This window comes from Triturus cristatus, chromosome 1_1 (assembly GCF_964204655.1).
Source record: "Triturus cristatus chromosome 1_1, aTriCri1.1, whole genome shotgun sequence".
NCBI lineage: Eukaryota > Metazoa > Chordata > Amphibia > Caudata > Salamandridae > Triturus > Triturus cristatus.
Window position 1 is genome coordinate 1,065,690,201 of NC_140579.1, and position 12,390 is coordinate 1,065,702,590.

At 43.4% G+C, this 12,390-nt stretch overlaps 1 protein-coding gene across 1 annotated transcript in view; it reads left to right on the forward strand.

Annotated features, from left to right (window-relative positions):
• The window catches only part of LOC146871533 (uncharacterized), an 80,203-nt gene extending 70,314 nt beyond the window's left edge, over positions 1-9,889 (forward strand). Inside the window, exons 5-6 of the mRNA XM_085651159.1 lie at positions 636-851; positions 9,527-9,889. Coding sequence (XP_085507285.1) covers positions 636-851; positions 9,527-9,799 — 489 coding nt within the window. The 3' untranslated portion in view covers positions 9,800-9,889. The remainder of the gene's footprint in view (positions 1-635; positions 852-9,526) is intronic.
• Positions 9,890-12,390: the final 2,501 nt, after the last annotated feature.

Below are 12,390 nucleotides of genomic sequence, written 5' to 3' on the forward strand. Positions count from 1 at the left end.
AATCTACTACATGCATTATAATAAAAAATTACTAGTCTAAAAATATCTCTAATGACTATATTCATACTTAATTAATTTCCTACTTACTATATGCTACACAATACTGTTCCTACTACTAACACTATTACTTACTATATACTACATACTGTGTACTATAAACTCTACTCACTCCTTTTTTTCATTACTTTTTTATAATTATCGGTTATAATTTGGTAATAGCTGATGATGAATAAGTGAGCATGCAGGTGAGAACCAATCTGCAAAATTCCATAGTGTTACTTACGTGAGGCACTGTCAACTTTTTCCACCACTTTGAACTTATTATTCCTCTTTCTTCACAACACTAATAAAATCTATTACTATACTAAATATACTCACCTACTCTCTAGTATACACTCTGCTACAACATAGATAATAGACATAATATACTAAAAGACTCTCTAGCGCACACTCTCTAGCGCACACTCTCTAGCGCACACACTCTAGCACACACTTACTATTACATAAGAAATACGCTACAACACTCTACTAAAATTTCTTTAAGAAGTTCCGCAGAAAAAAAGTAAACTATACTGCTCCACTGTATACAATGTATAACACAAATAATACTAATATTTCTTTTATATATCTAACAGGAGGAAGAAACAAAAACGGTGTTCATTGGAGGACAAGAAACTAAACTAAAATCTATAACAGTTAATGATGCAACTGACTCGGTTAAAATCACACTATGGAAAGACGCAGCGGACTTCCCAATAGAACTTGGAACATGCATCAAAATAACTCACTTGACAGTGCATGAGTTTAATAACCAAAAAATATTAAATTCAACTCGAAATACCCAATTCCAAGTAAGTACAAACTGCAATCCAATATTTATTGCTAAAATACATGCATACATTCAAAAATACTTACTTACACATCCAATACACAACACATATAACATTCATCTGTGTACTCTCAGAACTGACAACATCTCTTGCTCTCTCTTCTACATACATTTTGCAATAGTACAACTAACTCTCACACAAAAACTATATATCCCTTTACCTACATGCATATACATTACTCCCTAAAGCATCCTCCCTCTATATCTCTAACTAACTAAATTTTTCTTTAATACCAATACTCCTATCTTCAACTTTATTCCCATGTACATACAAACATCTATATCACTATTTCCAACTAACTTTACCTCACTATATCACAGCAGTCAATTGCCTAACCATACCATTAACACCGACAGCATAACTTACTAACACTGATCAACTTTCAACAATCTTAAGTACTTCACTCACTGCACTTTCTTCCATGTATATCACTCTGTTTATCTCTCACCCAATTTATTTATTTATTTATTTATTTTATCAATTTATAGGGCGCAACAGCTACCCAAAAAGGGTTTCCCGGCGCCTGGTCACAGCTAGTTTGAGGGCAGAAAGAGGGAGGTGGCTGTTGAGTGTTAATTATTCAAACAGCCAGGTCTTGACAAGCTTTCTGAACCTAAGATAGTTTCCTTCCTTTCGGATACAGGGGGGGAGCGTGTTCCAAAGGGAGGGTCCCAGGTAGGCAAAGGATCTGCCACCTGTTCTTGCTCTTTTAAACCTTGGTATGCAGAAGCAGGCTGCCGTCTGCGACCGGAGGTTTCTCTTAGGCGTATAGAGGGAGGCAAGAGACTGGAGATATTTTGGTGCAGTACCCGCTTTAATCCTGAACATGTAGTTCAGGGCTTTAAAACGGATTCTGCTTTCGATCCTGAGCCAATGAAGATTCCTACGATGGTTCGAAACTCCGGAGTTCTTCGGAATATTGCAGAGTAGCCTGACCGCTGCATTTTGCACTACCTGTAGTCGTCCGATCACAGATTTGTTTGCGCCCAGGTACAGAATGTTGCCGTAGTCAAGCCTAGATGTGATAAGGGCATTGACTACGGTCTTTTGTGTTGACACAGGCAGCATCCAGAGGATCTTCCTCAACCATTTAACTATGGTGAGACATAGGCTGGTTACTTTACTGGCCTGTTTGTTCATGGATAGGGAATTGTCCAGAATAAAGCCCAAGTTACGGGCGTGGGCCACCGGGGTAGGAAATGTGCCCATCTGATCAGGCCAATGTACGGAATTCCAGAGATCCTGATCTTTTCCCAGAATCAGTATTTCCGTCTTGTCGCCGTTTAGTTTTAACTGGTTTTTTGTCATCCAGTTCAAGATTTTTAATAGTCCTTCTTTAAGTAACGAAGGGGAGTGAGGACAAGATTCAGAAAGGGAGAAGATGATTTGGGAGTCGTCAGCGTAGTTCATAAGCGTTAGACCTGATTTTTCAACAAGGTCGGCCAGAGGTTTTAGATACATATTAAAAAATAAAGGGCTAAGGATGGACCCCTGGGGCACTCCATGCGATGCAGGTAGGGTGTCTGAGACGGCTTGTGTAGATGCAATCTGGAAAGTTCGATTAGCCAGGAAAGATCTGATCCAATCCAAAGCCTTTCCTCGTACACCATTTGTATATAGCTCTTTAATAACAGTATCATGGGAGATGGTGTCGAACGCCGCACTTAGGTCCAATAACACGAGCGTGACCGTGTGCCCTTGGTCGAGAAGCTTTCTGATGTGTTCAGTGACACCAAGCAGGGCGGTTTCTGTGGAGAAGCCAGCCCTGAAACCAGATTGCGAAGAGTGGAGTAGAGAATTTTCTTCTGCAAAAGTGGCTAAAGCAGAGTGTACGTGTCTCTCTAGACATTTAGAAAAAGCTGGGAGCAGAGATATTGGTCTATAATTCGCCAGTATTTCTGGGTTTGCAGTTGGCTTTTTCAGAAGGGGTGTCACCATGGCATGCTTCCATAAGGCTGGGACAGTAGCTAGGTCGAGGGATGAGTTTAGGAGATTAGCAATGATCTCCAATGAGTGGTCATCCAGTTTTTTAATGATTTTGATAGGGATGGGGTCCCTGGGGGAGCCGGATTTAATAGTTTTAAGGATTCCTTTCAGTTTATCTATTGAAAGAACAGGCCAGGATTCCAGTAAATTTTCACCCAAAAAAGTGGGTATTGAGTCAGAAAGAGGGGAAGGTTCTGAAACAGAATTTTTTGCCTTAATGTCTGAGATGATTTTGTCGATTTTCTCAGTAAAAAAGCATGCTAACGCCTGGCATTGTTGTGTGTTTAATGGTGGTGCAGCAGCTGTGGTGTGTGCGCCAGCCAGTTCCTTGACTTTAGAAAAGAGAGTTTTGGGCATGTTGGTTGCTTCAACAATAGTTTTTGAGACAAAAGCAGCTCTTGCTTTTGTACAAGCAGTGTGATAAAGATTCCTGGCTTCTTGGTAACTTCTTTTAGCATTGGGGCCGTAATTTTTACGCCATTTGCGTTCTAGTGCTTTGCATTTAGATTTTTCAATCTTTAGGCTATCATTAAACCATGGAGCCGGAGGGCGATGTCTACTCCCTTTGGTGCAAGTAGAAGGCAGACATTTGTTAGCTGCATTGCTAAGCCAGTTATACGCTTCAGTTGCTAAGCGATCCATGTTGGAGTTTTGGCTTGGAGGGTTTTGTTGTAGTGCCGAGTTTAATGCTTCAATGTCTACTAATTTCCAACTTTTTCTGCATGAAGCGTGAGTATTTTGTTGCAGGCTGAGGGAGGGTGGAAAAATAATGCTGAAGTTAATAAGATGGTGGTCAGACCAGCCAGAGGGCAAGGTGGCAATACAGCTAAGTTCCCTGATGTTGGATATTATGGGGTCCAACAGGTGGCCCGCTATATGAGTAGGGCTAGAATTTATCAGGGACAGGTTTAAAGCCTTAAGGTCTTCCAACAGGTTAGAACATGAGGGGATGGTGGGATCTTCTAGATGCAGGTTTAAATCACCCAACAAGGAAAAATTGCTAGATGACATGTAGTAGGGAGTAATAAGATTGGCAAAATTGGATACCCATTGAGAGGAATTTCCTGGTGGTCGATAGATCAGAAGGCCTGACATAGTAAAATTGGGGTTCAAGGAGATTTTGAATAGACCTGCTTCACAGTCTGGGATCGATACCGGTTCCTAAGTGCATTTTAGTTCTCTGTTAAAGATGATGGCTATCCCACCCCCTACCTGTTTTTCCCTGTCTATTCTGACAATGGCGTAGTTATCGGGGAGGGCAGTAGCAACATCCGGGCCGGCGCTGTCATGCAACCAGGTCTCGGTTAGGAAAAGGACACTAGGACCTTTTTCCGCAAGGAGATTGAATATATCATGTTTATGTTTGGGCAGTGATCGACAATTTGTGCTATAAAAAACATAAGTCAGCGGCTCGACTTTACGTAATAATTTGCTTTTCCTGTGTCTCCTAGATGGGTCAGGGTGGGGTTGACGAATGGTGGTGGATAGTTTACATTCAGAGCAAGCACGTGTTCCGACTTTATGGAGGTTAGATATGGAGCACCTCGGATTTGGGGTAGGGCGCAGCGCTTTCAAAGCAGATGACGATCTTACCAGCCTTGGGGATGAAAAGGGAGTGGGAGCCTTTGCCTCGTGCCCCGTCCTGGCACGGACGGGCACAGACGGGCTAGTCTTTGGCGTGTCTTCAGTGTGCTGATGGTGTGCCCGCTGCGCTCGTCCGCTGCGCTTCCTGAAAGTGTGCATGTGTAAACTGTATAGGAGGGGGCGTGGCCCAGTGTCTCGTGGGGGCCGATGGCGTCCGAGAAACTCGCCTTCCCAACAGCACAATGTCAGCTGTGTAGGGGAGTGTCCTCTCAGCCAGAGACCACGGAGCACAGGTGAGCGATAAAATGCAATGAAGCAAGTTTAAAATCAATGTGCAAAATAGCGCGATTAAACAGGTTTTAGTTTTTTTAAAACGAGTATCACCCCCGGCTTTCCGCCTCAAGGGTAACTGTCACAGAATGCCGGCTCGTAAATCAGCAGGCTTTATGAGCGTCCGGGATGGGGCGTGGCTAGCTGGAGGGGGCGTGGCCCAGTGTCTCGTGGGGGCCGATGGCGTCCGAGAAACTCGCCTTCCAACAGCACAATGTCAGCTGTGTAGGGGAGTGTCCTCTCAGCCAGAGACCACGGAGCACAGGTGAGCGATAAAATGCAATGAAGCAAGTTTAAAATCAATGTGCAAAATAGCGCGATTAAACAGGTTTTAGTTTTTTTAAAACGAGTAACACCCCCGGCTTTCCGCCTCAAGGGTAACTGTCACAGAATGCCGGCTCATAAATCAGCAGGCTTTATGAGCGTCCGGGAGGGGGCGTGGCTAGCTGGAGGGGGCGTGGCCCAGTGTCTCGTGGGGGCCGATGGCGTCCGAGAAACTCGCCTTCCAACAGCACAATGTCAGCTGTGTAGGGGAGTGTCCTCTCAGCCAGAGACCACGGAGCACAGGTGAGCGATAAAATGCAATGAAGCAAGTTTAAAATCAATGTGCAAAATAGCGCGATTAAACAGGTTTTAGTTTTTTTAAAGCGAGTAACACCCCCGGCTTTCCGCCTCAAGGGTAACTGTCACAGAATGCCGGCTCGTAAATCAGCAGGCTTTATGAGCGTCTGGGAGGGGGCGTGGCTAGCTGGAGGGGGCGTGGCCCATTGTCTCGTGGGGGCCGATGGCGTCCGAGAAACTCGCCTTCCCAACAGCACAATGTCAGCTGTGTAGGGGAGTGTCCTCTCAGCCAGAGACCACGGAGCACAGGTGAGCGATAAAATGCAATGAAGCAAGTTTAAAATCAATGTGCAAAATAGCGCGATTAAACAGGTTTTAGTTTTTTTAAAACGAGTAACACCCCCGGCTTTCCGCCTCAAGGGTAACTGTCACAGAATGCCGGCTCGTAAATCAGCAGGCTTTATGAGCGTCCGGGAGGGGGCGTGGCTAGCTGGAGGGGGCGTGGCCCAGTGTCTCGTGGGGGCCGATGGCGTCCGAGAAACTCGCCTTCCAACAGCACAATGTCAGCTGTGTAGGGGAGTGTCCTCTCAGCCAGAGACCACAGAGCACAGGTGAGCGATAAAATGCAATGAAGCAAGTTTAAAATCAATGTGCAAAATAGCGCGATTAAACAGGTTTTAGTTTTTTTAAAACGAGTAACACCCCCGGCTTTCCGCCTCAAGGGTAACTGTCACAGAATGCCGGCTCGTAAATCAGCAGGCTTTATGAGCGTCCGGGAGGGGGCGTGGCTAGCTGGAGGGGGTGTGGCCCAGTGTCTCGTGGGGGCCGATGGCGTCCGAGAAACTCGCCTTCCCAACAGCACAATGTCAGCTGTGTAGGGGAGTGTCCTCTCAGCCAGAGGCCACGGAGCACAGGTGAGCGATAAAATGCAATGAAGCAAGTTTAAAATCAATGTGCAAAATAGCGCGATTAAACAGGTTTTAGTTTTTTTTAAACGAGTAACACCCCCGGCTTTCCGCCTCAAGGGTAACTGTCACAGACAGTGACAATAACTCTCCCAACCTCACTCTACTTACATCTACCACTGTCCACCACACTTTAAATACTTCAGACTCTCAATTTCTCTTATACTTCCCTACATAACTACAAAATACAAAAAAAATTGTACAGCTACATTACATGCATGCTCTCCAAACACTTGCACGTACTTACAATTAAAACATATGCGCCACATCCATATGTGTACGATCATAACATCTGTGTACTCTCATAACAAACTACATCTCTCACTCTATCACTTTTCCACACATTTTAAGATACTGCTACCTAACTCTACCATACTACCTGTCTTACTCACTATATATACCTTACCTGCTACCACATGCAAAACTCCATATACCTACCTTTATCTATATATAACACTAATTTTATCTCAGACTCCCACAAATTTTCTAAATAAATATTTCTCGAGCAGAGCAACATCCATATCTCTATCTACACCTAACTATATCTCTTCTTATATCACAATGCTACACAATTGCCTCAAAATACAACTGACTCTCTCTTCTTAACTTAAAAACTATCCTCTACTATACTCATACTATATCACTCCCTACCTCTGCATATTCTAATTCCATATCACTGTTTCTCTCTAAAACTCACTCTCCATACATCTATCTCTCTCAATGTCTTTCAAGTTCTAGCCCTCTTTTACATTACATTTGCCTCCCTCTAAATCACTAAGGTGATGAGGTGATGGCCCCTCTGCGCAAAATCAGGGATAGATCTAAGACCGCTATGCCTTGGTTTACCGCTGAGCTACTACAACTGAAGCTTTGCTGTAGACGTGCGGAGCGGGCCTGGAGAAAACACTATCTAGACTCTGAGAAAGCCCTCTTTAAACAGGCCTTATTGATTTATAAAACACAGATTAAAGGTGCTAAAGCACGATTCCTAGAGGAGTCGCTCTTAAATGCATCGAATAAAACGCAGGCCTTGTTTAAGATTGTTGGGGATCTCTCTCGACCCGCTTCTGCTGCTAATGATATCCCTGCCTCCCAAGCTCTGTGTACCTCTCTGGCGCAGGCCTTTGAGGATAAGATTGCTCTGATCCTAAGCAAGCTCGCTTCAACGACTACATCTGTTATTCAGCCTGCACAGGGTCCTGCATTAGTGGCTGCCAAGGAGAGAAAAGGGGTAGTTGGTAGACGGGCACAGTTGGATAGTTTTCCCCTTCCATCCCTTGAGGAGTTTTGCCTGTTGGCTAATAGTGTATCCTCTGGTTCTCCGTTGGATCCATTGCCACATAAGTACTGGAAAGTATTTCAGGCGGAGCTTTTTCCTCCGTTGTATGCCATCTGTTGCCAGTCTCTTTCTTTGGCACGTGTCCCGGAGTGTTGGAAATTAGCAGTGGTCTCACCTTTATTAAAGAAGGAAACTTTGGACCCTACCTGCCCAGCGAATTATAGACCTATATCGCTGCTTCCTTTTCCCATTAAGATTCTGGAGAAACTGGTTACCAAACATCTGTCCAGTTTTATGGAGACCAATTTCTGCCTGGACACGTCTCAATTCGGCTTCAGACCAGCACACGGCACGGAGTCTGCCCTGGTGACCGTTTTGGATGACCTTCGTTCGCGTGCCGACACTGGGCGAGCAGCCTTTTTAGTGCTGCTCGACATGTCGGCCGCCTTCGACACGGTCAACCACGACATCCTGGTCAGAAGACTTGAGGATGTAGGGGTGAAGGGCTTGGCTCGTGACTGGCTGATCTCCTACCTGGATGATAGGCACCAGGTAGTGGCCTTGCCACCTTTCCAGTCGGAGATTAAAGCGGTTAAGCAGGGTGTTCCGCAAGGGTCTGCCATTAGCCCCATTTTATTCAATCTCTATCTTCGCCCTCTGGTGAGTCTGATTAAATCATTCGGCATCTCGGTTATTAACTATGCCGATGATACACAGCTCATCTTTTCCATCGAGGGCAAGGATGCGGTGCCTCTGGAAATCTTTCATCAGTGTATGGCGTCAACTGCAGAATGGTTGAGGCAGAACTCTCTGCAGTTCAATGGCTCCAAAACAGAGGTATTATATTGCTCGCTGGATCGTGTCCCTCGGGCACTGCCCCTTGATTTTTGGCCCACCTCTTTTCAGGACGCCCCCGTGGCAGCGGTTTCTGCCAGAAACCTGGGCGTAATGCTTGGGCCTAATCTTCAACTGGACCTCTTCGTAAATAAAACTGTGGCCACTTGTATGATGCTGCTCCGTATGCTGTGGAAGATTCTTCCGCTGCTGCCGGCTCATGTTCGGCCAGAAGTAGTGCGTGGCACCATACTGAGCAGATTGGATTACTGCAACGCACTACTGCTGGGAGCCCCAATTCATCTGGTGGCTAAGCTGCAACGTGTGCAGAACATGGCGGCCAAGTTGGCTCTGTCCCGGCGCCGATCTGATTCTTCTTCTATGGCGCTAGTCGATCTTCATTGGCTACCTGTCCGGCAACGAGTTATCTTTAAAGCACTTTGTTTAGTGTTTAAAGGACTTCATGGGCAAGGACCTGTTCCGCTGCAGGAATTGTTCCAGTGGTATGTTCCCACTCGCTCCCTTCGGTCTTTGTCAGCACATCTTGTGGCAATTCCAAAGGTAATAAGGGCTCGGATGGGCGGGCGGACTTTTGGATTTGTGGCAGCTAAACACTGGAATACTCTTCCCCTGTCGCTGAGAAGCTCCAGGGACTTCCTTTCCTTTAGGAAGGAATTAAAAACATTTCTCTTTCCTAGGTTTGGCTAACTCTTCTTGACTGTTTGTGTGGTGTTGGTATAATTGTCTGAAGCGCCAGGATACCCTTCGGGTGACAGTTTGCGCTATACAAGTACGCCATACATACATACATACATACATACATACTAATTCTACTACACACCACCCCCTCCATACAAAAAAAAAATAGAAACTTTCACTATATTACTCACTTTCGGTCTTTATCATTATCTAACCCGACACATACATTTATCTACCTCTCTGTACTATCTGCAATTACCTTTAATAAATTTTTCTATTTCAGTCCATATCTATAACAATCACTTTTCTATTTATCACAAAAACGCATTAAAAGATGCCAATTACTAAATGTACATACACTATAAATGCCTTGATTAACGCATTTTTTGCCTTCCCAGATAATAGAACCACCCCAAGAAGAACTTACAATTACAATATATGGACTAGAGAATACAACTCAGGAGAAAAGTACTATAACAATACAATTTGAAGACAACGAACATTTGAAATCAGTGCAAATAACCAATACACTTCTAATGGACTACCTAAATATACCAGCAGACATTGATGACATTGATGACTTTGCAGAGGCTCTCATGCCATACCTACCAAAGACATTAAATGTCATCTTTCAAAATGAATGCATAATCGAAATTCTTGACGAATCTTAAAGTATACATTATGCAAGCATCATCAAAGTACAAAATCATATTAAAATATAAAGAACATATTTAAAGATTACAGTTAATAAAAAAAGTTACACAATTTTGCTTACTGGGTTTTTTACATGAAATAAATATATATTTTTATGTCCTTGCATGCATCTATATGTAGCATTCTGGTAAGCTATTAAATATGCACATATATATGCACATATCCATAACAATATACTGCAAATATGAATACAGATTTACAAATGTGTATCACTATACTTTCGAAAGAGTACTACTTAATGTACTCTGCTACTAACACTAATACGTTTACCATTTAAAGTCTACAACTCACTCTTTAATACTCATTCGTTCACTCTTAACAACTATTAGTCATGTGCTAGTACACAATATCTAATACTAATATACTAACTCAAATAACAATACTACTTCTACTACATGACTATAAAAACACTATCTGCTACACTACTAATAAAACTAATGTTTAACGCACTCTCTAATACTCACTCTAATACTTGCTATACTAAAAATATTAATACTACTAACACTCTACTACACCACTACTTATTCATTACAAATCCCAACGCTCATAGCACTCTATAAATAACACTTTACCACTTTCTCTTTTGTAATACCTCTCTATCACAACCTAATTAACTCAACTACAATACTCGATAATTTACAAACTACTATACTAACCACACTATACTACTCTCTTCTCACTAACTACTACTATCAATAAATACTACTCGCTAAAATAAAGCTTACCACAAGAGGTAAAGTGCATCCCACTTCATTAGCTCACAAGATCAATGTGTATGTGGCTAGATCTATGTGTGTCTGTGTGATTCTGTATATCTGTGTAGCTCTCTGTGTGTGGCTGTTTGTGTATGTGGCTCTGTGTATGTGTGTCTTTGTGAGTGTGGCTTTGTGTGTGTGCCTCTGTGTGAGTGTGGGTGTCTCAATGTGTGTCCAGGAGGCTGTGTATGTGTATGTGTTTGTCTTTATATGCCTCTATGTGGGTGACTTTTTGTGTAGGTGCCTCTATGCATGACTGCCTCTGACTCTGTGTGGGTAAATCTTTGTATGTGCAGGTGGCTCAATATGGGTGACTCTATTTGTGTGTGTTGCTCTATGCAAATAGCTCTGTGTAGGTGGCTCTGTATGACTGGCTTTGTATGTTTGCCTCTGTGTCTGTGTGCAAATGCAATAGGTCTCACATTTCAGACAGATTAAGCTACTAACATTGCAAATAGCAATGCCGTTTCTTTCAATCTTTTTAAGGCACAAATAAAAGCAATGTCATGAGCAATACCAATAACTATAACTTTGACAAGACTGAGACCGTTGCATTGTAAATGCCTGTTGAAGGAAGCGGTGAAGTTAAGTCTTATTTGAGGTGGCAAGGCATTCCAAATTCTTGGTGCAATACATGAAAATGCTCGATTGTAATCCTTGCTTCATATAAAAGCCATTTCAGAGATTTCAACTCGGGCATGATGTGATGAGAGCCTGTAATGAGCCTCGCAGAGGAGTTGAGAGAGGTCCTAAGTGGCGCCCTCTTTGCTCTAGGAAGGCCGCAGAGGGTAGCACTACCATAGTCCAATTTAGAAATCAATAGGGCTTGCACCCCATTTTTTAAGTCGTTATGGGGTAGGAACGGTTTTATTTTCCTCAAGACTCTCAGTTTGAGGTTCGCACCTTTGGTGAGAGCACTAATGTGCTTTTGCATGTTCATATGTTTGTTGAGCATTATTCCCAGAGAGCTTGCAGAATCGATGATGTTTGCAGTGCAGTTGAGAGCTGTGAGTTGATGCATCGGTTCTTCGATGTCTGGAAAATGATTGGCTATTTCTGTTTTGAGGGCATTTAGTTTCAAGTGATTGAGACTCAACCAACTTTGTGTTTTCTGAAGAGTTCAGTTGAGGGACCTTATGTCCCCCAGGGAGGAGACTTTCAGGTACAATTGGATGTCATCAGCATACATGTGGTAATGAATGTTGGACAATTTCAGGAGTTCATTTAGAGGCTCCATGAACAAGTTGAAAAGGGTGGGTGAGAGCGTGGACTCCTGTGGGACCCCCAGAGTGAGGGGAGCAGAATTTGACAGAGCCTGATTTGCCTGAAGTCTTTGTGTTCTGTTGTGAAGGAATGAGGAGAAGCAATTTAGCACAGTCCCTCATAGCCCCATCCTGTGCTCCAGTAGCTTAAAGGTATCATGTTTGACTGTATCAAAAGCTGACGATAGGTCAAGGAGGATCAGGAGGCAAGAATCATTTGAGTCTAGCATTCGTAGAGCATCGTCCATAATGTGAGTAAGAGCGGATTCCGTGCTATGCTCCAGATGGAAGCCTGATTGGAATTGGTCCAGCAAGCAGAATTGTTCAATGTGGCTACATAGCTGGGTGTGCACGCATTTCTCTAAGAGCTTAGCCAGAGCATGAATGTTGGAAATTGGGCGGAAATTGCAAGGGTTAGTGTGGTTTGCAGTCAGTTTTTTATGGATGGGGGTGACCTGCCCTGTTTTAAGGCAGCCTGGAATTGTACCTTAAAGCAAAGAGACATTAATTATCCTCATCCAAAGAGGGAGT